Source organism: Neomonachus schauinslandi, chromosome 6 (genome assembly GCF_002201575.2).
Source record: "Neomonachus schauinslandi chromosome 6, ASM220157v2, whole genome shotgun sequence".
NCBI classification, from domain to species: Eukaryota; Metazoa; Chordata; class Mammalia; order Carnivora; family Phocidae; genus Neomonachus; species Neomonachus schauinslandi.
Window position 1 is genome coordinate 46,333,421 of NC_058408.1, and position 25,850 is coordinate 46,359,270.

At 35.8% G+C, this 25,850-nt stretch overlaps 2 protein-coding genes across 6 annotated transcripts in view; one reads left to right on the forward strand and one right to left on the reverse strand.

The window, feature by feature from the left end:
- TPR (translocated promoter region, nuclear basket protein) overlaps window positions 1–14,861 on the reverse strand; it is a 71,420-nt gene extending 56,559 nt beyond the window's left edge. For 2 of the 4 annotated variants that reach the window (XM_021682792.1, XM_021682793.1), the window contains exons 1-14: window positions 14,580–14,786; window positions 13,156–13,260; window positions 10,632–10,705; window positions 9,035–9,131; window positions 7,780–7,883; window positions 7,271–7,435; window positions 6,077–6,169; window positions 5,588–5,668; window positions 5,421–5,508; window positions 4,518–4,658; window positions 4,011–4,102; window positions 3,555–3,752; window positions 1,109–1,216; window positions 189–415 (exon numbers count right to left, since the gene is read on the reverse strand). In XM_021682792.1, the coding sequence (XP_021538467.1) occupies window positions 189–415; window positions 1,109–1,216; window positions 3,555–3,752; window positions 4,011–4,102; window positions 4,518–4,658; window positions 5,421–5,508; window positions 5,588–5,668; window positions 6,077–6,169; window positions 7,271–7,435; window positions 7,780–7,883; window positions 9,035–9,131; window positions 10,632–10,705; window positions 13,156–13,260; window positions 14,580–14,730 (1,724 nt within the window). In that variant the 5' untranslated portion in view covers window positions 14,731–14,786. Of the gene's footprint in view, window positions 1–188; window positions 416–1,108; window positions 1,217–3,554; window positions 3,753–3,845; window positions 3,907–4,010; window positions 4,103–4,517; window positions 4,659–5,420; window positions 5,509–5,587; window positions 5,669–6,076; window positions 6,170–7,270; window positions 7,436–7,779; window positions 7,884–9,034; window positions 9,132–10,631; window positions 10,706–13,155; window positions 13,261–14,579 lie in introns of those variants that run through there. The other 2 variants (XM_021682794.2, XM_021682795.2) reach the window with 2 other exon arrangements.
- Window positions 14,862–15,481: 620 nt separating this feature from the next.
- ODR4 (odr-4 GPCR localization factor homolog) overlaps window positions 15,482–25,850 on the forward strand; it is a 36,065-nt gene continuing 25,696 nt past the window's right edge. For both annotated transcript variants that reach the window (XM_021682592.2, XM_044916393.1), the window contains exons 1-4: window positions 15,482–15,661; window positions 18,329–18,449; window positions 21,470–21,607; window positions 25,004–25,099. In XM_021682592.2, the coding sequence (XP_021538267.1) occupies window positions 18,351–18,449; window positions 21,470–21,607; window positions 25,004–25,099 (333 nt within the window). In that variant the 5' untranslated portion in view covers window positions 15,482–15,661; window positions 18,329–18,350. The remainder of the gene's footprint in view (window positions 15,662–18,328; window positions 18,450–21,469; window positions 21,608–25,003; window positions 25,100–25,850) is intronic.

Consider the following 25,850-nt stretch of genomic DNA (forward strand, 5'->3'; position numbering starts at 1 on the left):
AACTAAAATTATCTACTTATCTATTTTATTCTTACGATCAATCTCATTCATAAATTGAGATCCCAGAGAGTAAAAATTTTTTTTTTGTATTGTCGCTCAATTTTTTTTAAGTATACAGCACGATTAGGGACACATAAGAAATTTTTAATAAACATTTGCTAAGCAAACCAAGGTAATCAATTGCTTACTTGGATGAAGTTGTTTCTTGTTCCTCTCTTTCTCTGGTTTCCCCAAGTTCTCTAAGGGCCACTAAGAGACGTTGATTTTGCTGCTGAAGTTCTTCAATATTTCTATAAGATACTAGATGCTGTGATATTACTTCAGATGAACTACTTATATCAGCAGAGCTTACTTCCTCATCACGAATTACATGATTACCCCTTGCTTCTTCAAGTTCCATTAAAAGCACTCTAATCTAAAAACAAAGTTTTAGTTTGTTACCAAATAGTATTGACTTTGACTCTGGAAATGTTTAGAATAGAAATCTGCAAAATTTTTCATAAAGTATTACTTTATGAACACCATCAGTTAGTATTAAATTATTTTAAAAATATTAAGATTATTGTTCTAGATATTAACACCTAAAAAAATTTTAATGGGAAAAATTATTTTTCATTTCTATATTATCTTATTTATCCTTGAATTATTCCATTTATTACAACCAGTAGTTACAATCTGAAAATTTATCACTTAAAAAAAAAAAAAAAGGAAGGGCTACGAAAAAGCAAAAAACAATGACTAGGCTACAATTCTGCTAGAGTTGTATTCCTCACCGATGAGAATTTCATATGCAGTAGTTCTTTTTTTTTTTTTTTTTAAGATTTTATTTATTTATTTGACAGAGAAAGAGAGACACAGCAAGAGAGGGAACACAAGCAGGGGGAGTGCGAGAGGGAGAAGCAGGCTTCCCGTGGAGCAGGGAGCCCGATGCGGGGCTCGATCCCAGGACTTGGAATCATGACCTGAGCCAAAGGCAGACGCTTAACGACTGAGCCACCCAGGCACCCCCATATGCAGTAGTTCTATCTTAGATACCTGCAAACAGATTTAAACATTATTGGGCAGTCTGTTTAGAAAAAAAATAGGAAAAGAAACAAAAAATTCTAACCTGTTGTGAAAGATCTTTTATTTGTATTTCCATCCTTTGATTGTCTCTTTCAAGCACAGATGAATGTTTGTTAGCTTTATCAGTGTCCTCCTGCAATCGCTGAATCTCCTTTAAAATGTAAATTAAAGTGAAAATTCTGCATGCCCTTCTAAGATCTATACAAATGAAGCAGTTATATGAATAACAAAAATATACAGTGCTCAAATACCACAGTCAACTGATAAACTAAAAACATTCTATTTATGATATAGTAGTTATTAAAGAGTAATTCTCTACAAACATGAACACATATATTTCTTAATATCTCAAGTACTGCTCATCATGTTTATCACTATGTGCAAACAGTGGAGAATCTGCCACTTCCCTCCCAATTAACTGTAAACTACAATCTTACAGCCATACCAAATTAATACTGTGTATCAAATGATGTCACAGACATACTCTCAAAAGCTGTGTTAAGAGGAAAATAAAGGACTATATACAATGCCAATCATTTCTACACTACTTAAAGAGAAATAAAGATCGAACGAAGTAAAGAATGTTGAATAAGATGTGTAAGACTTGCTTGTATAAAAAAGGCATCAGGAATTACTTCTAAAGCAGCAGCCAATGGTACGAGGCTGTTAAAAAGACACATTATATGCAGTGCTTTGTTACTAAGTTCTGCATCCTAGTATCACTAAGGATTTAGGGGCACAGTTTTAAGAAGCCTGATAAAAAGCACAAAATATGTTTGAAATCTTATGTTTATTTCAAATTCATACAAATTTTACTTCTTAATGAGCTGCTTTTACAGTATAATGTCTTAAATACTATCCAAGTGAAACATGGCTCATATTTATGCTGGTGTTTCAAGTACCTGAGTACATTGCCCTAAAGGTATGTATACACTAATTTCAGTAGAAACAAGTATGTGACACAATGAAGGAGGCAAATATTCATGAGAGATGGCAATTATACAAATCTGCTGAGTTCAAAATGGGATTCACTAAACTGCTAAGGAAGAAATAACTTGGTTATAAGACTCTAAGTATCTAACAAATCAACATCAAAGAACCCAGACTGGAGGACACATGATGTATGTTATGGACAGAAGATTCTGTTATAAAGAAGATACAGAAATTATCTTTAAATTCTTTGCTAGTTTTGAAAAAAGTATGTAAGGGATTTTTATTATTATACCCTACATTAGTGAAAAAGGAACAAACAGGTTTTTTCCAGAATGAACATCTGCTATTATTTGAGCCTGAAAGCCCTTGTACCTCACTATTCTCTTCAGACAATAAGCTCCAGGAAGAACACTCTCAACACTGAGAAACTTGAGAAGATCTAATTATACTCAAGGGACTTCTTTTCAAACCACGGGGGGGAGGGAGGGGTGCGGATATTAAAAAGCCGACAGTCTGTTAGATGTCATATGACTCAGGAGAAAAAGACCGTTAGATATACCCAGATTTAAACTGACATCTAAATTGTAATACCAACAGCAACAAAATTTTAAGTTTGAATTAAGGATACAACTTATTTATACTATTTTTTCCCAGGGAAAAAAAATTTATCAGTTTAGGACAGCAGATACAAAAGGTTAGTGAATTTCCTCAATAAAATTTGTTTAATAAATCTTGAGTTCTTCTCAGTATTAAGCTGTACCCTAAAAGCAAAATTATGTCAATATATTCTTTTTTAATTATTATCTAGTAAAAAGGAATCTTAAAAGGTATTTATGAGTTTCCTTGATACTTCAAATTTACAAAGGAAGAGTAACAAAACAATGTATACAAAAGTTTGCAAGTTGTAAAATGTTATAAAAAAGGAGTTCTTCCCTATGGTCAAACATTACCACTTCTAGACAGAGTATCAGAACTGTCTGACAAAGAATGACTATGACAAATTTACAAGAGTTCTATTACAAAGACAGATTATTATTTTAATTTCAAGAGTAGCCCAAGGAGATTTGGCTATTCATCATCCACTACAGATTCCTACAGAAAACATCTCTAATGTCTTAAAAAAAAATAGAAGAGGCTCCCATAATTTTAGCTGAATAAGAACATTTCATGATTATAGGAGTTTAATAATGTAGAATTACCCTATCACTGAAAAGCATAATTAGCTTTTTCTGACTCAAATACTTTATTTTTTTAAGAGACAGAGAAGAGAGACAGAGAGGGTGAGAGAGAGAGGGAGAGCGAGCACGCACAAGCAGGGGGAGGGAAAGAGGGAGAAAGAGAATCTTAAGCAGGCTCCACACCAGATGGAGCCCGATGCAGGACTTGATCTCACAACTCTGAGACCATGACCTCAGATAAAATCAAGAGTTTGGACGCTTAACTAACTGAGCCACCCAGGCGCCCCATTAAATATCTTAATTCTAAGAAAGAATTACCTCTTAAATCATTTCTCATATATATTTTTCCCACAGTTAAAATTTAAGAATGGAACCAACCTTCATAGCTTGTTCAAGCTTCACAGATAAACTTGCCACAGCTTTCTGTGCACGTTCATACTCCTCACGCTGGCGTTTCAAAATTGGTGCTTTGGCTTCAACTTCTTTCACTATTTCATCTAGATACTTATTAATTCTTTTATTCTCTAGTTTCTCCAAAAGCAATTGATCCTGAGTTTCCACATAAGCATTATACAGCTGAAAGGAGAAAAAGGGTTGTTTCAAATCTAAGCATAATAACAGAAGAATATAATCAATCTAGCTTCATAATAAATATGCATTAGCACTTACATAAAATGGAAATGTTTCCTACATGTTGCAAGAATCAGGAACCAAGAAAGCTTTTCTTAGAATGATCCATTACGTATTAGATGATTTTAAGAATAATTTTCCTGAGCATTAAATTTCAGCAAATTTCCTTTTGAAGGAGAAAGTAAGATTTAATACCATTCTTACCTCAGTTAATTTCATGCCGGGTTTCACTATCTTAGCTACAGCTGCTGCAGTAGGAGACATAGCTGCAAGCTCTTCTTCAGATAATATGGCTCCTGTGCCAACACACAGAAATCTAGTGTATTTCTGTAATATTTCACACTAAAGGCAGCAATTATTTTTTCCAAGACGAGTAAATGTGACACCTACTAAATATTATATATAAATTCCTATGCAGATTTTAAAATATGACATCAAATTGTCACATAACATAATCCAATTCTAAAAACCATGCAGTAAGAATAGTTAAAAATGTTCTGGAAATTGACACACAATTATGTGTGATCAAATGGTACTTATATTTGACAATATAATAAAGATATGAATAGGTATTAATTTTATACTAAAAAAACTTGATGGAGTTTCCTACATCACAAGATAGACAAATACTATTAGTGGAAATTAGTGAGAACTATACAGGAAGTCCTAATATTTCATTCAAGTCATTAATAAGCATCTATTAATCCATACCTTTACGTTTTGTGGCAGAAAGCAGGTCATTTGCATTCTCTAATTCCTTCTCCAGTTTTCCTATTTTCTCAAGCATTTCTTTTTCCATTTGATCTTTAGATTCCTCCACTTCTAAAAGATGATCTTGTATTGCTTTATTGGCTAAAAACATTTTTAAAGACAGAATATCCAAACATACAATTAAAATCTTGGAGTTTATAAAATGTAACAGCATAGTCATTATTTTTCCCTTCAGCAGACATTAAATTCTAGACAGGCTATGGTTGCCAGTTATCCTCTGAAAGCTCTTGCTCTACTTTTAATTCCTGAATGTCCTGGCCTGCTGAATCTACTTCTCCTTTTGATGTCTCATCCGTGGGGAAAATAAGGGAACTCAAAGTAAAAAAGTGGCTCTGAGTATCTCCTTGGTTTTATTCTGATCTTTAGTCTAGAACACAGAAAATAACTAGAAAAGATCATATAAACAACTTATATTACACTAGCAAAAAAAAACCCAAAAACCAAAACCAAAAACTTGCATTTAAAAAGAATACATGAAAATCAGACTTTAAAATATACAGTTTTTAACCTAAAAAGTGAGGCTTATTTATGGATTAAGAGAATACCCAAACTATAAACCCTTATGTACTTATCAAAAAAAAATTTCCTGTTAGAAACCAGACTGTATATACTATTTAAGATGAAAAAAATCAGAAAAACAGTAGCTTTCTGTATTTTCAAATATCTTATCTGTTGAAAATATAATTCAGAGTTTCTTATTCCAAGATTCTTTCTTCTATACCAAATTTTGTCTCTAATAAGATTAATCTAACTTCTAAATCCAATAATCTACACAAAAGTAAAGAAAAAAAATACCTTTTATCTAAAAAACAAAATAATCTTCCCATAATTAAAAAATCTTACCTTCTCCAGCTTCTTTCAAAAGTTTGTGTAGTTCATCCACTGCTCGGGTCAGTTCACTGCTCTTTGCCTCTGAGTCATCAGCAGCACTCTAAAATTTAATCTTAAAAAGTTACTGGACACCCAAAAATGCAACATTAGGACACTAAAATGTGTGGTTGGGCATTTACCTTGTATAGATTAGAGAGCTTTATGTGAGCATTTAATTCATTGTGGAATTTCTCTTCCATACTGGCCTGCTGTTCCTTGGCCTACAAAAAAGACCCAATTACAGCAGTCTCGTTTGAACTGAATTTAGAATGCTTATCGAACATTAAGATTAAAAAAAAACAATTTGTAAAGAGATAAAAATTAACATCAGTTTCAGGATAAAGATGAATTACCTTAAAGTTAAAATACTGCTGATATTTTTATCTTAAACTGTAATACTTCAATGATATTAAAATTAACCATACTCATTTTCAGACAGTACTTTGGATATAGCATGTGATTGCCATTTTTGAATCTAGCTATTTCAGCTTAGCTACAGCATATGAGAGTGTTCTGGCCATTTTATGGTATCAGAAACAGTTTAAAACATGAAATCATGTAAAAAATAATAGCCTCATAAGTGCTTTAATATTTTTGAAAAAGAGAAATTTTAAAGTGGTAATCTCCACCTCTTTCAGTTTGGTCAACAGCTCTTCTACATGTTTTTGAAGATTTTCATTTGATGTTTTCAAGCCATTCATCTGTTCTTCCATTCTAGAAACCTAGAAATAGAAAAGTTGGGTGGAGAGAGGAGGTTGTATTAACTAACATTAATTTGATATGAAGTTTAGCTGCCAAATGAAAGCAAAATAATGCCCTACACCCAAAAAAGGGTTTCACATAAAACATGTATATTTAAGGGACGCCTGGGTGGCTCAGTCGTTGAGCGTCTGCCTTCGGCTCGGGTCATGATCCCAGGGCCCGGGGATTGAGCCCCGCATTGGGATCCCTGCTCGGCGGGAAGCCTGCTTCTCCTTCTCCCACTCCCCCTGCTTGTGTTCCCTCTCTTGCTGTGTCTCTCTCTGTCAAATAAATAAATAAAATCTTTAAAAAAACAACAACAAAAAAAAAACATGTATATTTAAGAAAATGAAAAATAACAGCTTACGGAACAACACATTTGGATTTAGCTCACAAAATTTACCACCACTTTTAAATATAACTTAAAGATACATCAAAAGAGAGTACATAGTATCAAAATTCATCAAAGAATATCTTAAAGTATTTATTTAAATGCAATTGGTTCATTTCCTAGGTCAAATGTTTATGAATTATGTCTTCCACGTTTCTTTTTTTTTTTTTAAGATTTTATTTATTTGCGAGAGAAGAATGAGAGACAGAGAGCATGAGAGGGAGGAGGGTCAGAGGGAGAAGCAGACTCCCTGCTGAGCAGGGAGCCTGATGTGGGACTCGATCCCGGGACTCCAGGATCATGACCTGAGCCGAAGGCAGTCGCTTAACCAACTGAGCCACCCAGGCGCCCCATCCACGTTTCTAATATTATAATATTTACTTCGGTACACCCTGGAGTACATTTTTTTTTTTTTAAGATTTTTATTTACTTATTTGAGAGAGAGAGAGAGAGAGCACGAGCTGGGGGAAGGGCAGAGGGAGAGAGAGAGGGACAAGCAGACTTCCCTCTGAGCAGCGCAGAGCCTGACTTGAGGCTCGATCCCAGGACCTCGAGATCATGACCTGAGCCGAACTCAGATGCTTAACTGACTGAGCCACCCAGGCACCCCTCACCATGGAATACATTTGTAATAAGCTGGTACACAAATATAAGTTTTAACCAAAATGAAAATAAAATTTTACTAACTTACCTCCTCTTTTTTGTTTTCAAGATTACATTTAAGCTCTAGAATCTCATTTCCTTTTTCTCTGCCAAGAGCCAGAAGTTCATCAGTTTTAGTTTTTAACTCTGTATTCAGCCATGTATTCTGATTATGTAACAACTCCTTTTCTTGCTCCAAGCGTTTTTCTCGATACTAAAGATATCCAAAAAAATAACATTTACAGTTAAAGACAATATACGGCTAGTTAAAAGATTTTGCCTGTAGCTAAAGAACACAAGCAGAATCTTAACAAAAGAAGTATTTGCATGCATTCTTAACAGAAAAAGATGGTCAGATAAGAACTATAAGAAACTTAAATATCACGTAAACAAATAGTTCAATTAAAATTGTCTTAATGTTTAATTCTTTTCCTGACATTAAACAAAAACAAAAACACAGCTTTTAATCACATTACTGATCACTTGCTTATACTTAAAATTTAAGTACGTTTTAAGCAAAAATTGTATTTTGTGCATTAGAAATTATTTGTTACTTGCTTTAACAGAAACGTCAGAAGCTTGAAGTTCATCCAGTTTTAACTGCAGATCACCCTTTGTGGCATTGCTTTCTTTAAGTTTTTCATTTAGACGTTTAAAATCCTCTAGAAAGGTCAGAAGAGAATTTAAAAATAATGACTAGTTAATGCTCAGAGGAACCAAACATCGAAGATGCATCTCTAGAAATACAAGCATCTAATGCAAGATACGTAGTTCTCAACCCCTTAATTTGTTTTTGTCATACTTAGTTACAAATTTAATTTTCACAAATGATAAGCCAAATTTGTGCACCCAACCCAACATGTAAATTATACTGGTTATTTTATTTTTAAATGCAGTATCTTAAGCTAAATATACAAATTCACATTAATTTTCCTGATATACACCTATAGATCTATTAAAATTTCATAAATAGCCATTTGTTAAGTTAAAAAGCAGTAATACATATAAAAATCTACTCAAAACAGCCAGAATAATACATGCTTAATTTTCTTTAGATTCCTTACACCAAAGTTCTTATTAAAAAAATTCTTTTAATTTTATCTATCACTAGCTGATCAACATCACCAATAAATACTCTGAAGTAACTTAACTGAGACTGGAGAAGTATAGTTACCTAATTGAATATTATTGTAAAGCAACATAAACAGTTGAAAATTCTATTAATAAAAATAAAAATCTTAAAAAATTTTATAAAAGGAACCAAAGGGAAACTGATACCATTACACTGCTTAAGAGTCAGGTTCACCTTAATATATCAACTACATCATATACTATATACTATGTATCTATCTTACTTATATTACTTAGCTTGTATTCCTGCCTAACTCCTTCAGTCCATATTTTTAAATATAACGTTTCCTTTCAGGTTCCTATACATATTGAATGTTTATGGACAGGTTATACACCAGCAAGTATGTCTGTGTTAGGAGTCCAGCCTCTACAACTGAATGAACACTTAAACTGCTTCCAATTTGATATTATAGAGAACACTGAAGCATCTTAGCATGTAAACCTTGGTCCAAATTACAACTGCTTAGATGTTTTTCCTTTGTGTATACTTGTCCAGACACTTCTTTAAAACCTTGATAATGATCTAAAGATAAATGAGTGGGAGAAACAGCAGGCTATTACACTGAACTATATTCTGAGCTATGACAAACACCAGCAACAGAAATGGACTGAGGATTAATTCCTAGCACTGTTAGAAGAGAGAGGAGAGAGTGGAGTTAGAGGTTAAAGTATTTCTTCATACCTGTTAAATATTCAAGTTCCTGAGATAGTCTCTCATTGGTTCTAACTAAGTCTCTTTTCTCAGCTTCTAATTCTTCTTTTGTCCTTGTAAACTGGCTCTATCATATAAAGAAGAAGCAAAATATGTTTAAACTAAAAAACTGTGTTCAAGTTCCAACTCAGAAATGTCACTTTAACATTAGCTGTAGTTTAAGAATGGTTGGTTTTCTTTCTCTTATAACTTAATACATCAGAAAGTTTAAAAATTACCTGTAATCTCAACACTATTTATATTTTACATTTTTAAAAATTATTCTTCATAGGCTTATGAAAAAATTTCCCACGTCACTATCACTTGGAAGTGCCCTTGTTACTTAAACATGGCTTTGTAGAAAAGACATTTACTTCTAATTTTTTGCTGCCATAAAATGCAATTTTGATGGGTATCACTGCATTTACAGGTTGGTTCAAATTATTTTTCAAGAAAGAGCCCTAGAAATGGAATTATTTAAAACCTTTAATATATTTTCTCAAACTGCTTTGCAGCAAGACAATGGCAATCAATGTTTTGATTCATAAGTGCCAATTTCAAGCCACTCATGTCAGAACTGAAGATCATTCTTAAGGAGAAAGAAATCAATGTTAACATGGGGAGATCAAAAATAATTACCTTATTGTTTTATCTACATTTTTCTGATCACAAGTGAAGTAGAGCAACATTTCATATTGCCACTGACCATTTGTGCAGCTTCCTGTTTTTTTTAATTCCTTTGCCCATTTCCCCCTTGAATGATTTTTCTTAAAGTATGAAAGTATTCCTATATTAAGGATCCAAATAGTCATATTTTAATTGAAAAAATACTTATTAGTGCTTTATTTGTGTTTTAGTTCTTTTTACGCAGAGAATTTTAAATTTCTATTGGATTACGTCTACCACTTTCCCATTATAAGTACCTTTTATACACCAAGTACCTTTTAAACTCAAATCAAACACAAGTTTTTTTGGTTCTGTTTTTCTAAACACAAGTTTTTAAAAAGCAATGGCAAGAGTCTGAAGTTCTATCCAGTTAGAGAATCACTGACTATGACCACTTTATTAAACCAATGGGTAAACATTCCTGTGATCATATTCAATCTGTTACTCTTATCACTACTCTAAGGAAATGATTTCTGATATGGATTCACCCATATCCCCAACTGTAGCACAATAGTTGAAATAATGCCTGAGTAACAGTAAGTATTAAATACAGAATTTCTAAAAGGAAAGAAGGATGATAGGTAGGTAAGTGGGTGAGTGGGGGACAAATAAATGGATCTATGAATATTTCTCCTACTTACAGTTCTATGGCACTTTACTTACTTTTTTTTAAAAAATTACAACCTTAAGAACTATGGCATTATAAGCAAGTTTCCTTTTATATTAAGTATCAATATATTCTGATGAGTAAAAGAATCAATAAAACATATAAAGGTCCAATTAAGGAATTTACATATATGCATTTCTTTCAGTAGTTTCTCCTAATAGAACATGTTTCACCTTCCCATTAAGTAACACAAAATAGAATATTTCCTCAAGTATCATGTTTATAGTCAGCTTTATTCACAGGAATAACTTGTACCTGAATGGCACTATTGCGATCCTGAGCAACTTCAAGTTCTTTATTTTTCTCAGTTAGCGCCTTCAGTTGATTGTCTGGATAAAAGGAATTTTATGAACATACACACATAAACTTAAAAACTGCAATGACAGTTTTCATCCATCTGCCACCCATATATACGCTTTAAAATGAAGAAACTGAATCTCAGAAAGGCTGACTTATAGAACATAGTATTCCACATTCATGAATACCCCAAATTTACTCTACTTCTAAACCAAACTTTTTTTCTTCTTTTTTTTTTAAAGATTTTATTTTGAGAGAGAGCAAGCATGCGCGCGGACGCAGGTGGAGCAGCAGAGGGCGAGGGAGAAGCAGGCTCCCTGCTGAGCTGGGAGACCAATGCAGGCTTTGATCCCAGGACCCTGGGATCATGACCTGAGCTGAAGGCAGACGCTTAACCGACTGAGCCACCCAGGCGCCCCCCTCCTCCTTTTTTTAAGTAGGCATCACGCCCAGTGTGGAGCCCAACACGGGGATAGAACTCAAGACCCTGAGATCAAGACCTGAGCTGAAACCAAGAGTCGGACACCCAACCGACTGAGCCACCCAAGTGCCCCAAGACCAAATTTTTAAATATGCTATCCTGTCTCCAAAATCTTATTTGTGATCATTCTAACCAACATTTATAGGAAAAAGCATATACAATTGTCACTTTAATCATTTTTCAATGACTCTTCTAAGTCAATCATAACAATGAATTATATTTACAAATCAGAAAATTTGAGTTAAAAAAAACAAGATCAAGAAAATAAATAACATTTAAACTATATAACATGTATACAGAGTAAATAGCAACAATGGATAATTATGATTCAGCTTGTTCATCACTCTAAAAAAAGCCTTCAACATGGAGGAAACAAAATTATGCTTGAAACTGAATTATCAATCCCAACAATCTCCACTTATAATGGTCTAACTCCTTGTATAGTTTCTTCTCTAAAAGCATGCAGATAACTAGGAAGAATATACTTTCTGAAACTTTCTTCCACTAAAACACATCTATATTATGTGCTAGCAATTTAATAAATAAATACATTATTACTACTTCCAATCTTTAGTTCTATTTAAACAATTGGCTTATTATAGGGGAAAACCCTGTTAAATTAGTCTGAATTTTCTATTTTGCATTATATTACTTACTGTTTTCCAAACTTACAGATCTGGAATGATAAACCAAAAAAACACAAACTTAACTATATATACCCCAGAGAGGCATACTAGATGTGTGTCTAGGTTTATCCTCATCTTCTCCTCCTCCTCTCCCTTCCAGATCATATAAAAGAAGCTATAATCACAGTAATTTTCCTGAAATGCTTTAGCACCTCAGCTCTATAGACCTAGTTACTATACCAAGGAAGAACTATATACAGATGATGAACCAGATCTAGCTACTCGATAAATTTAAATTTTATGCCCTCATTACATGTGTATAAATACCATTGTACATATATGCCACATATTTTAAAAATTAAGTGCTTCAAAATTAGCTAGAAAAAAATTATGACCTAAATAGTTGATAGGCACAGACCTGGTTAAGAAAAAAAGGCTTAGGTGTTAAACATTCTCTTACTAGCTTCCTGTGTTCCCAAATTAAAAATCCAGCTATATCTAATAACATATTATGCCCTCATTCTATAAAGATCTTTTCTGACATTTGCTCTCTCCTATTATTAGCATAGCACAGAATACACATCATTTTCCCAAGAAATGCCAGTGCCTTTAACTAAGATCTTGTGTACCTTCTAGAACTTAATGATATATGTAAACTTATTAAAAAGGAAATTATGTGGGGCACCTGAGTAGAACAGTCTATCAAGCATCTGACTCTTGGTTTTAGCTCAGGTCATGATCTCAGGGTCATGAGATCAAGCCCCACGTGGGGGTCCACGCTCAGCACAGAGTCCGCTTAAGATCCTCTCCCCCGCCCTTTGTACTTTCTAAAAATAAATAAATCTTAAAAAAAAAAAAAAAGGAAATTACTCATCTTTCCCAAGAAACAGGTCTTAAAGGGGAAATATCCTGGGATTCATAAATACTTATAAAAAATATAACAGTTAAAATATAATAATGAAACTAATAAGCTTTATTCTTCAACAAATTGAAAATAATTCTCTCTCCTTAATTATGTTTTCAGTTGCATAGTGCTTTATGACTTTTAAAAATGCTTTCGAAAATCTCATTTGATCTGTACAGTTATGTAAGCAGATGGACAGGTGGTTCTAGCCATTTTATATGTTATGATTTACATATGGCAAAAGAGTTTTTAATAGCAGTCAGAATTAGAACCCAGGTCTCCTAGCCATTAATTATGCCTTATGCTCTCAATGAAGTCTACCATCAAGTGAAAACTCAAAATACCACCATAAATGGAAACAATGACAATCAGTATTTTCGTAAACAGTAAGTCAATGTTTCGAGAGCATACAAAAGAGTGCCTAAAGATCTCCATACTACAAGAATAAAATAAGGATGTAAAAATACTTACTGAGCTTCTCTAGGTCAAGCCTCAAGCTTTGGCACTCTCGGGTTTCATTCACAAGTCTCTCCTGACTGTGGGACAGCCTCTTCTCTATCTCAAAGTACTGTTGTTCTTCAGAAGCAGAGAAAAAAATTAAAATCAAACACACATGTATACACACTGTCAATACTACTACTTATTTTTAACAATGTTGATTTTAATATTTAAGACATAGTATTTGAACTGCACTCCAAATAACAGAATTTGAGTAAAGATAATTAGATCACTGAAAGGACTTTAACATTTCCAACTTACAAATGACAAAAGAAAGTAAGACCTACAGGGGGTTTTCCAACTTCTGTCTATTCCACAAGACTGAAATTCTTCAAGGTAGGCAACATGTCTTACTTATCTTAGTACTTTCCCCACACATCAGTAGACATTTTAGTATAAAGCAGACACCATGTACAAAAAAATTAGATTAAAAACTACTTTGTTTTAAAACGTTGTGTTAAAAGACAGTGTATACTGTTCAGCATAGTAACAAGCACACAGAAGACAATCGATATTTATATGTATATTAAAGAACAGACGCGGTGTATCTTCAGAGCTGGGATTCAGAGAATTACTTTTCGACACCAATTCTGCTGGATAATTACATTTTTTGAAGTGATAATGTATTCAGAATTTTCAATCAATTTAGCAAAAACAGCACCGTACCCCCCACGCCCCCAGGTAAACCAGGACAAATAACAGTTTGCATTTCACTAACGGTAATTACTACGGTCTTAATCTTTCTTCACGGATATTCAAGTTACTATTATCCGTAACTTTCTTACTCGAGGGTCTACTGTAAGTACCTATAAACAGGTCTTTAAACTCCAACTTTTAGAAAGAATTCCGATGTATCAAACTTATTTTCGTTCGTTGTGTTTCCAACGCTGTCTTATGCACCTACTCATTTATGTGACCGTCTAGTTCGTTACCTGACCAGCGCGAAAGACTAAAAAAGAGAAGTGCACGAAGTAGTCAATTAGACAAAGACCTCTGAATCCAGGTGACCAGAAAAGTGAGAGGAAATGACTAGCAAAGCAACATAAAGAGACGGTACTCTAAGCTTAGAGATAGGGGTCGCAGACTCTCGCTAGTCCGGAGTAAATATGCCCAGATCTTCACAATTTCTGTGCGCCGAACATTAAGTGGTCCCTACGTGAGACCACACTAATTACAAAGAAGACGGAACGAAGTGTAAATTCAGTTTAGAACAAACAAAAGAGCTCCATTTCAAACTGTGGGAGCAAGTAAGAGAAGGCCTAGGGGGGTGTAAGGAGCCGGGGAAGCGATGCCACCAGTGAAGTCGTAGGCAGAAAGCGAGATTGCAAGGGGAGAAGACCAGCCATAGCTACGGAGTCGGGCCCAGAATCAAGGGCGGGAAGAGCGTCGCCACTTACCACTCTCCACCTTAAATTTCTCATGCCGCCCCTTCAGGCCATCGATCTCGGATTGCTGGTCAGCAAGGAACTTTTCGAGTTTGTTCTGGACGGACTTAGGCAGCTTATTCAACTCCGTGCGCTCCAGGACTTGCTGCAACACCGCCGCCATGTCGATCGGGCCGGAGGTCGCGGGGCCGGCAGCCGGCGGAGCAGAAACCGAGAAGAAAGGCGAAGACCAAGAGGACCCAGAAGCCTGGGCTGCCACCTCGGCCACCTCGCTCCGTGGCTCGCGTGCGCCTGCCCGCCGGAGACTCCCGCGGCGGGACCCTGGGAAATAGAGTCCTGCCTTAGGGCCGGCACCAGACGCGCCACAGCGCTCGCGCCCGAAGTGCGCGCGCAGCCGCCGGAAGCTGGGCACCCTGGGAATCCGAGTTCAGCCGCGGCCCCTGACCCTGTCTGATTTCCGGCTCCCCAGTTCACCCGCCTCAAGCCGCGCGGGCCTGTGAGAAACGTAGTGTTTTCCTCAATCCCTTCCGTGAGCCTGACTGCGCACCGCCCATTCCGCTTCCTTTTTTTCTCCCCGCCCCCCGGCTCTCCTCCCCCGGCAGCATAACCGCTGTCCGCGAGATGGCGCCACCGAGTATTCGTCAACTTAGGTCCCACCCTGAAAAGGCGACCTTACCGTCAAAGCTCCGGGATGCCATGGGTCGTCCTCTTTGGCGGCTTCTAGACACTGAGCCACTAGAGGGCATCGGTCCGGGCAGGGCTGGACGGCAGGCGCCGGGCTACCGCCACGCTCTCAATGGCGCCCGGAAGGGGGCGGGGTGGCGACCGCAGTCGCTTTGGCTGAGGTACTGCGGTGAAGGAAGGGGGGCAGCGTGCGTCATCAGACCGCGCCACCTGACTCCAGAGACCCTCGGTTTGCAGTGGGAAGTGAGGTGTGGGAAGTCTGTCGCTTTCTGATGAATTCATTGGCTGTGAAATTTGGACCCGAGGGGAATCTGGCCCCTGGAGGCTTATACTTGCACCGTAAAGCTCCTTCTCAGGAGGACTGACAGTTCGACAGATTTATCTGTCAGGCGGGCACATTTTGAGTGCAGGTGAGTCAGCCTACGGGTGTAGTACTTCTGTGTGAGGGTTGAGTGTGTGCATTCGGGCTCAGAGAGCCTCCTTCTGAAGGAAGATGGAAAGGGACCGAGTGTAGGGAACATATGGGCAGACACTCCGGTACCACACTCAAGTCCATTTATGACAAAATTTATTTAAGATGGAGTGCTTAATGCCTTTTGTGTGTATGTGGCGGGGTGGGTAACAACGAGCCAACAAGAATTTAAGGAGCCCGCTTCATTTTTCAGGAAGAGGATTTAAAGTAAAGCAGGAGGACTTTGAGTGTAGCCTTTGTTTTTATGTTTTAAGGTAATATTGTAGAAAGTGCTACCATATGTTTATGTTTTTAAGATGGAAAAACTTTTAGAGCAAAAGTTTTTTTTTTTTTAAAGATTTTATTTATTTATTCATGAGAGAGAGAGAGAGAGAGAGAGAGGCAGAGGCAGAGGGAGAAGCAGGCTCCCCGCGAGCAGGGAGCCCGATGCGGGACTCGATCCCAGGAGCCCGGGATCATGACCTGAGCCGAAGGCAGACGCTTCACCGACTGAGCCACCCAGGCATCCCTAGAGCAAAAGTTTTAAAACACATTCTTAAAAACCGCTTATCACCTTGCCTCCATAATAGAACTACTTGTTTCCAGATTGTAATTCTGTGATTTCTATGCTGAATCTGTAGATTATTTCATGTTTAATTATTCTTCCGAAAGAACTTAACTTTTTCATTGAAAATAAAGCATTCCCAATTCATTCCCCCCTCAGTTCCCACAGTAGCAGCCCTTTTGTGAATATTATTAAGGATAAGTTAATTTTGCCCCAAAATATTTTATATAAGCACTTTAATTAAGGTTGGTGGTATGCGTAGTACTGTGCTATGCCCTTGGCTCACTATTAGTGATCTACTATTTGGAAAATGCAGATATTCTGTACTCGGAATCACAATCCTAAAACTAGATAGATCTTCAGAATTGCCTGATCCAAATTCTTTATTTTATAAACTAGGAAACCAGAATCCAAAGAGATTGAATTGTCTCAAGTCACAGTGCTTGGACAACTTGCATAGCTTATGTTGTCACACAACACTTCAGGATAAATTAAACTGTTTTAGGCAAGATCTATGTTTTTAGTAATGTCCTTTGTAAGGTATGGTTGGCTGTATTTTAAAGTTTTGAAGAAGCATTAAAGTAATATGATTACTGGGTGACACCTTGGAAAAAATAAGATTGGGAAGTTACATGTAATTTTGGAGTCACTGTCACTGCTTTTTCTTGGAATAACTGAGAATTATTAAGGCAGAAGGAAAAGGAGTAGAATAGCATGATGAAGAAGAGGAAAGTTTAATACGTTAAGGCACTATTAAAAGTGGAAAGCCTTTAAATTTATAGCAGCATTAATGATTTAGATGGGCAGTTCTAGACTTAGTCTAAAAATAACTCTTGTGCAAACCCAATTTACTTGCACAGTTGTTGGGAAAGAGTTGGGAAGAAATTTAATGCATTTTGAGACAAAACTGAACAGGCTCTTTGAAAAAAACAGCATCCAGTAGGCAATTTCAAACTGGAATCAATTCTTTGGGCTTTACTTTTAGAGTAATGCAAAATCATTGTGATTGGCAATTTACTTTACTGATGGCAGATATACCACCCCAGCTCATCTGCAGTTGCTTTGACTTTGTTGTACTAAATAAGATTGAAGGTTTTTACACAGCTCAAGTGACCGTTATTTCTATTCAAAGTGCTGCAACTGTCCTTTACAAACTGGAGAGAGAGTAAGAGAGTGCACAGAACAGGAACCACCCTTTGTAAAGGTTTAATTGAGAGACAAAGTATGTTTCCATAGTATGAACATAGCATTTAAGGGCATGGATTCTAGGGCTAGACTGCCTGAGTTTAAATCCCACCTTTGCCATTTACCAGCTTTGTTGCTTGGGCAAGTTACATTTCTTTTCTTCCTTTTGGTTTCTTAATCTATAAAACAAGGGTTATAATAATAGTACTTACCTCCTGGAGTTTTTGTGAATATTACAGATGTTACCATATATAAAGTACTTAGAATAATGCCTTATACAAAATCGAAACTATGTAAATGTCCATTATTGCATTGCTACTTATTGAATTCCATAATTCTAATTATACTATGAGTTACTCAAGGGCATAAGTCAAGTATTCTTCATCTTTGTGCCATCCCACTTGGCACAATTTCTAGCACATAGTAATTCTTCATAGTATGCTTATTGAGTAAGTGAATTTGGTTCTCTCTACCTCCTAAGAGCAGCTCAGAAATTGTCCTCTTTCCTCTTTTAGAAATGAGCACAATGAGGTTCAGCAAGAGACTATCAAAGATGATACAACTAAGGAGTAGCAAATTAAATAAAAAATCAGGTGTGTTAGTGTTCTCTCCCCTATCTTAGATATGGAAGTGGGTTTTTATCTTTTATGTCAGCTCTAGTTGACTGGTAGTCATTTCCAGCAGTACTGTGTTGAGAATTTTGAAGCTAAATTTGAACTTTTCAGGAAAGAATACCCTACTTAACAAGCAGTCTCTGTAAGGCATGGGATAGTATCAGGATGCTACCACTTCTGTCTCTGTACAACCCCATGACAAAAACATGGCAAATTATATTTTTACCTAAAAGTGGTGTATATTTTTTTTCTTGGAATTTAGGAGAGTGAATTAGTTCCTAATAATGGGAAGAACCTACATTGTAGAAGAGACTGTTGACCAGTATCTTTCAAACATAAATCTTCAAGGAAAGGCTTTTGTCTCTGGTCTTTTAATTGGACAGGTATGTATCTTTTAGTGCATTTATTGATAAAACAAATTAGCTCTTTATTTAAAGTTAAAATGTGCTATTTAACGGTAAGCTCAAGGTTAGGGAATGGAGGAATGGAATGTAGAAGAACTTAAAATGGTCTTTGAGGAAAAATGTGGAGAAGCAGGACAAACCTAGCCCAGGTTTGCTTAAGTCAGAATGCATTCCCTTTTGACAATGTAAAAGTAACTCATAATGTAGAAACTCTAAAATTAGAATTTCAGTAATCAAATTATACGTATTTTATTGTCTTTCCAAGTGTTTTTTACTCTCTTCTAATCTTTATTAATTCCTGGTTGTCTAATTCTTTGCAAAAGTAGCTTTTGACAACTTTATTCCCATTGTTTGTTTTATCTCAGTCTTATGGCAATAGTGGTCATGTCTTTTGTTACATGCTATGGTACTCACTCATCTTACTGAATTTTTTTTTAATGTTGATTCAGTGGAGAGAGGGAAAGGGAATAGGAGAAATTTGCAAATAAGACAAATTTTATTTCCCTTTTGGAGTTAAGCCTTAAAAATCAACACAAAATGGAACAGAGATTTGGGCAGTTACTTTAAAAAGCATAAGCATCAGGGGCGCCTGGGTGGCTCAGTTGGTTAAACGACTGCCTTCATTTCAGGTCATGATCCTGGAGTCCCGGGATCGAGTCCCGCATCGGGCTCCCTGCTCAGTGGGAAGCCTGCTTCTCCCTCTGCTTGTGCTCTCTCTCTCTGACAAATAAGTGAATAACATCTTAAAAAAATTAAAAAAAAAAAAAAGCATAAGCATCTGCTGATTTATTATAATTGAAGAAAAAATATGTTAATCAGCAGGGAGGACAGGCCAGCAGTAGAAAGCAACAAAAAAAGAAGAGTCAGGGACAAACTGGCTACTCCATCTAAACACTATTTAGGGGAGAGTGCACTGTGGCCCAAGGACTTGATTTTGATACCTAGAAGCAAAAAGAGTTTTATTGTGACAATTTTCTTTCTGAATATTTTATCATAATGCCTTAGAACCTTCAAATTGCATAATTAACTTCTCTTGTTCCAATTCTATCCAGATTTTGAAGCTACTTCCTCCTGTAATTTGAGCCCCATGTTATCTACTTACAAAGAATGTACTGTCAAGAAGAGTCATGTGTTCACGCTCCTTCATAGTATTCTTGTTTTCAGCATCATTCTGAATGAGCTTAGTTAATGTCAGTCTAGCCCTGAGAGACCAGATCATTCTCAGCGTTTTCACAAATCTGATTTCTTAACTTGTAAGACAGAGAGTAGACTCTGTACTATTCACCCAGGTAACACTACCCTATGAGGCCTCTCCTTAGACAGCCCAACTACCCTTCTTGGTAATAATCTGAACTACTTTTTTTTTTTTTTTTAAGATTTTTTTTTATTTATTTGAGACAGAGACAGACAGAGCACAAGCAGCAGAGGGAGAGGGAGAAGCAGACTCCCTGCTGAGGAGGTAGCCCAATGCAGGGCTTGATCCCAGGACCCCCGAGATCATGACCTGAGCTGAAGGCAGCCGCCCAACTGACTGAGCCACTTGGGCTCAGCCCTGAATACTTTTTGATTGAGGTTACTTGCATCCAATATTGGGCTCTTTTTGTTAGGAACTTTTTATTTAAGGTTTTCTACTTCCCTATATTTAAGAAAGTTTAAGGGAATAAGAGTCTCAGAGAAAGGTATCCTCGGTAGAGATAAAAGGTCAGGGAGAAATAACCCTCTTCCAAACTTGCCTTACTCACATAGGCTGTTTCTAGAGCTTGGCAAAACCACCATCTTACAAATAAGTCTCCCACAGTTTAGGATTTTCCTTCCAATCTTTCCTTATGCTATCTTTTCATCCTTTCCAGTAATGTTCTTTTTCTTTATTCCAGGGCTCATCACTTTTTTCTTCTTTCCCTCAAGCTTGCCTGTTTCCTATTCTCTGGGTCAGTTTCTTTTTCTTTTTAAAGTCATGCTTTCTTAATCAGCACCTGCCTTTTCCTTTGTGCATTTGAATGTAACTTACGGGAAATAACTTTTGTAGAAATAATTTCTCTTCCTTTATTTTCTATTCCAGGATGACACTCCTAATGGCAGTTTCAGGTCATGTATAAGAATGACACCATGCTAACTGGTTTTATCTGCCTTATTTTTACTTTTTCTTTACAGTAAACTTTCACTGTAGTGAGACTGAGCTATTAAAACTTCCCTGAATTTAGGGTGCCTGGGTGGCTCAGTTGGTTAAGCGACTGCCTTCAGCTCAGGTCATGATCCTGGAGTCCCAGGATCGAGTCCCGCATCAGGCTCCCTGCTCAGCGGGGAGTCTGCTTCTCCCTCTGATCCTCTTCCCTCTCATGCTCTCTGTCTCTCATTCTTTCTCTCTCAAGTAAATAAATAAAATTAAAAAAAAAAAAAAAGAAAATCCTTTAAAAAAAAAAAAAAAACTTCCCTGAATTTATCTTCAGCTATCCCACCTTTGTTTACCATTTAAGTGCTATTAAAACTCAGGAATATAAATCTGATACGGCTTCAATTATGTATCCCACATCCCCTTTGCTTTTCTGTGGATACACATCTACAAGTTCCCTACTATCATTGTTTCAATGGAAGTAAGAAACACAAGGTCATTTGTTGCTTTATTTTATGGAGTTTTTATATCTGCTGAACCATTCCATCTGTTCAGATTATTTAGAAGATAAATATAATAACTAGAAAACTGATCAAGCATATTTTAAAGTACAGTATATTCACTTATCCAGTAAGCTGTTTTTAAAGACCATTATATGATTCACATTCAGAATGCCCAAACAAATAAGAAGCTGATATTAAGTATATAAATAAATGATATGTGAGGGAAACATTGTAAGGCTATTCATGAAAATTGGTTTCCCCATAGCTTCCATTATAAGTATTAACAATTTAAGCTGCTATGAATATTACTGTTTTTGCATGTCACAAGAGCTTTATGTTCTTCAATCAGATGTCACTCTAATAAGCTTTTCTAATTTGTTTTTAAGTGTTCTTCACAAAAGGATTATGTCATTCTTGCCACTAGAACACCACCCAAAGAGGAACAAAATGAGAACCTCACACATCAACAAAAAGCTAAGTTGGATAACTTGGATGAAGAATGGGCCACAGAACATGCCAACCAGGTCATCATATTTGTCTTTTTATATAGTTAAGTTGTGCTTATTGACTAACAAAATAAAAGCACTTCATCCTCAGATTACTAGACTAGGATTTCAGAGTACTCATTTTTAAGTTTTCAAAACTTGCATAGTATATCAATGATAGAAGTATTTTCTGTTCTGTTTCATCCATGATTATATTTTTCATTTGTTGATTACTTGTGTATAATTTTAAAAAGTATTTTTTACTTGAGTTTAAATAACCCACCCAAGATTACATAATAAGTGATGGAACTGGGATTTGAACCCAGGCAGTCTGATTTGGAAGCCTTTGACTTTATATGCTGTGCTTTTATTATTATTATTTTTATTTATTTATTATTATTATTATTTTTAAAGATTTTATTTATTTATTTGAGAGAGAGAGAATGAGAGAGAACACATGAGAGGGGATAGGGTCAGAGGGCAAAGCAGACTCCCTGCCGAGCAGGGAGCCCAATGCGGGACTCGATCCAGGGACTCCAGGATCATGACCTGAGCCGAAGGCAGTCGCTTAACCAACTGAGCCACCCAGGTGCCCTATATGCTGTGCTTTTAGATTGTTAACCTTTATGCACTGTTTTTTAACCTCTCTTTATTATTGGTCCTTTAGCTTATTTACAAGTATTCTTTAAAATAATACTAGTTATTGACAATAAAGTTGCTGGTCAGATTGTTTTAAAGACTTAACGTGGGTACTGAGAGAATAAAATGATGGTTTTTAATGTCCTTAGAATGTATGTTGTAACCAAAGTGAAAGACATTATTACCACAAGAGAAATGGGATAAAAGTAGAAAAGTGCTATAAGAATATAGAATGGTGAATAATTAAGTACCTGCCCATGGCTTCACAGAAGGTTCTGAACTTGTAAGATGAATAGGACTGCCAGTAGAAGTCAGAGAACACACTGAACACACAAAGGACTGTATGAATACATGATCCAAAGGCATGAAAGTTAAAGGCAGGGGAAGAGGTAGGGACAGGGCAAGCAATTGGGTATAACTGGAACATGGGTATTTAAAAGAATGTATTTAGACAGAAGGTTGGAAGGGGCCAGTTTATGGATGGTTTTGGAGTGCCATCCTAAGAAGGAGTTTGATAGATAGTAGCTCTGTGGTAGACTTTCAGAGCTCCCTATCTTGAGAAGGAGTTGATATGATTGATCAGTCATTTAGAAAATAATTTCAATACCTTGATACAGTATAAATGGAGGGTAGAGAGACTGAACATCAGTACTGTTATAGTTCAAAAAAAGATGATGTGAGCCCATTCTAGACTAAGCTTTATGAAGATGGATCACATCTGTTTTGTTTATGGCTATATCCTCAATGCCAAGCATAGTATTTCCATAGTTTACAAGAACTCCAAAATATTGAATAAATGAATGCATGAATTAACTAATGCAGTGAGTTAAAACTTCACTGCCAAAACACTCCAGTCACAGAGCTAGTAGCAAGATGATTTAGTGACCAAGTAGACTGGGAATGAAGAGCATTTGAGAAAGTAGCTAAAGATGACAGAGATTTCTAGCCTGGATGTTTAGGAAGATGGTGTTGCCATTTCATAGAAGGAAACAGATTTGGGAGTGGGTGAGAGGGAATGGTGAGTAAATACACTTGAAAGTAGTCATTGAATGGATTGTGTCAACTAATAGAAAATTTTAGAGTAAGGTAAAAGTAATCATTTCCATCTCCCATCAACTTTAAAATTTTCAGAGATGCACGTTTATCTGTATGTGTCTGTATTTGTGATGGGGGGTTGTGTGTAGTAAAAGAATCTAAGAAATTTTTAATATCATCTAATGAAAATATTAAATATTTTAAACTTAAATTCCCAATGGTTTCTAAATAATTTTAGACTCCAATTTTGTTTTTGGTTTCTTGTAAAACTATATACTTATACATATGTATATAGCACATATATACCTATATGTATAGAGAGATGTGTATCATACACGTACGCATACAAACATAAAATTTTTATAGCAAAATAGGTTAACCTTTTTGCCCCTAGAAAGAAACAGCTACTTTTATGTGTTGGTGATTTTGAAAATATGCATATTTCCATGCCAAATATGAAAACTTTGTTCTTTATTTATATGTCAAGCTTGTGCTACTATAATGAATAGGATTTATGAAATCATAGGGAACCACCAGCAGACACTAAATAAATATATTCAGGAATAGACTATGGTATCTAAGAAGATTTAACTTTCTGATCAGTTTTCTTATGTACTGAGTACACACAAAAAAAGCACTTTGATCTCTGAGTTTAGATGGTAGAAAGAAGTCCATGTGTATTAAGAACTATCCACAATCACGTGAAGGGAAATAACATATTATGGAGAACAAATTGGTAGTGTGGGTCAGAAACCTTAAAAATATGCATAACTTCATAAACTAGTAATCCACTTCAAGAAATTTATTCTAAGCAAATAATCCCATGAATACAGAAAGCCTTGCTAGAATTTTTACAATATTATTTTAGAGTAAAGAAAAATTGGAAATAACATTCATATGCAATATAATAAAGAGATGTAAAAAATTGAAATAAATGTAAAAAATAGGAAACAATGGATTTTCAAGTCAGATCCCCTCTCTTCAAATCCCAAACTTTAGTAATCTTCTGAATATTAATAGGTATACAGAGTTAGTTGAGAATCACTTCTTCCCTTAAAGAACTTCCAGACCATTGAATACAAGTAATTATAACACAGGCTTGTCTGATAAGTTCCATGGGAAAACTACACCAAAGTTTTATGGGAGTTGGGAGATCAAAGTATCAGGGAAGGCAGCTTCCTCAAGCTGACTTTGAAGTATTCAATAGAGTTCAGACACAGAGAAGGTAAGGGAGAGTCAGTTTAGGCTGAGGGAGCAGCCTGAATGAAGGTATAGAGTTAGCCAGGTATATGTATGGTATTTCAGGGAAAGTAATATCAAGTGAGGCTCTGAGTATCAGATTAGCTAGATTTTAAAGGGTCTGAAATACCAGTAGTAGATAAATTTATATATTATTTAGGTGACAGTAGAAGCCATTGAAAAATTTTTAGAAGGTATTTCAGTCTGTGATCTTGTGAGAAAGGGGTTTGTTTATTGATGTAGCTAAAGGGTGTCATTACTAATGGTATTAAATAGCTTTAGTTATAAAGGCAAAAAAGTAAGGACACTCTAGGAACATTGTGTATATAACGACGCCCCTTCATCATGGTTACCAAATATTTCTCAATATTTTAACCCATTTTTCAAAGCTCCCACCTCAATGCTATGCATATAGTTGGTACTCAAGAGTATTTGCTGATTTAATATTTAGCTTATCAAACACAAAAGATTGCATATAATGGCAAATACTTATGTTAACTAATACTATATTTTTATTTTTAGGTGTCCAGAATGCTACCAGGGGGACTTTTAGTTCTTGGAGTATTTATCATTACAACTTTAGAAATGGGAAATGATTTTCAGAATGCCCTGCGCAGAGTAAGTCTGAAATATCAAAAATTCTTAATATGATCAAAGTTACTTTTTTTTTTTTAAAGATTTTATTTATTTATTTGAGAGAGAGAGTAAGAGAGAGAGAGAGCACAAGAGGGAGGAGCAGGAGAGGGAGAAGCAGACTCCCTGCTGAGCAGGGAGCCCGATGCGGGACTCGATCCCGGGACTCCAGGATCATGACCTGAGCCGAAGGCAGTCGCTTAACCAACTGAGCCACCCAGGCGCCCACTTTTTTTTTTTTTTTTTTTAAAAGCAAGCTCCACACCCAGCATGGAGTCCAACATGGGGCTTGAACTCACAACCTTAAGATCAAGATCTGAGCTGAGATTAAGAGTCAGATGCTTAACCAACTGAATCACCCAGGCGCCCCAAAGTTATGTCATATTTTAATTGATTATACTTATAAACAATGATCCTAGGCATATTTAGATTAGTATTCCATAATTCTTTATGCTGGGATTATGTTGAAACTGCTTTTTCCATCCAACTGCTTGGTATTTTGAGCGTAAAAGAAATGTCAATATTTCTATTTTCAATCAAAGCTATATATTTTTAAATAGCTTTAAGTTTAAAGATAATTTTTTACTATTATGAGACAAATTATAATGGTTTAAGAGTTTTTCTTATACAATAGCAATATTCTGCTAGAGCTTCCTTTTAATTCCAAGTGATTGCTATAATGCGAAGTTGATAGATTTTGTGATTCTTCACCTGTTCAATATTCTCAAGATCCTGA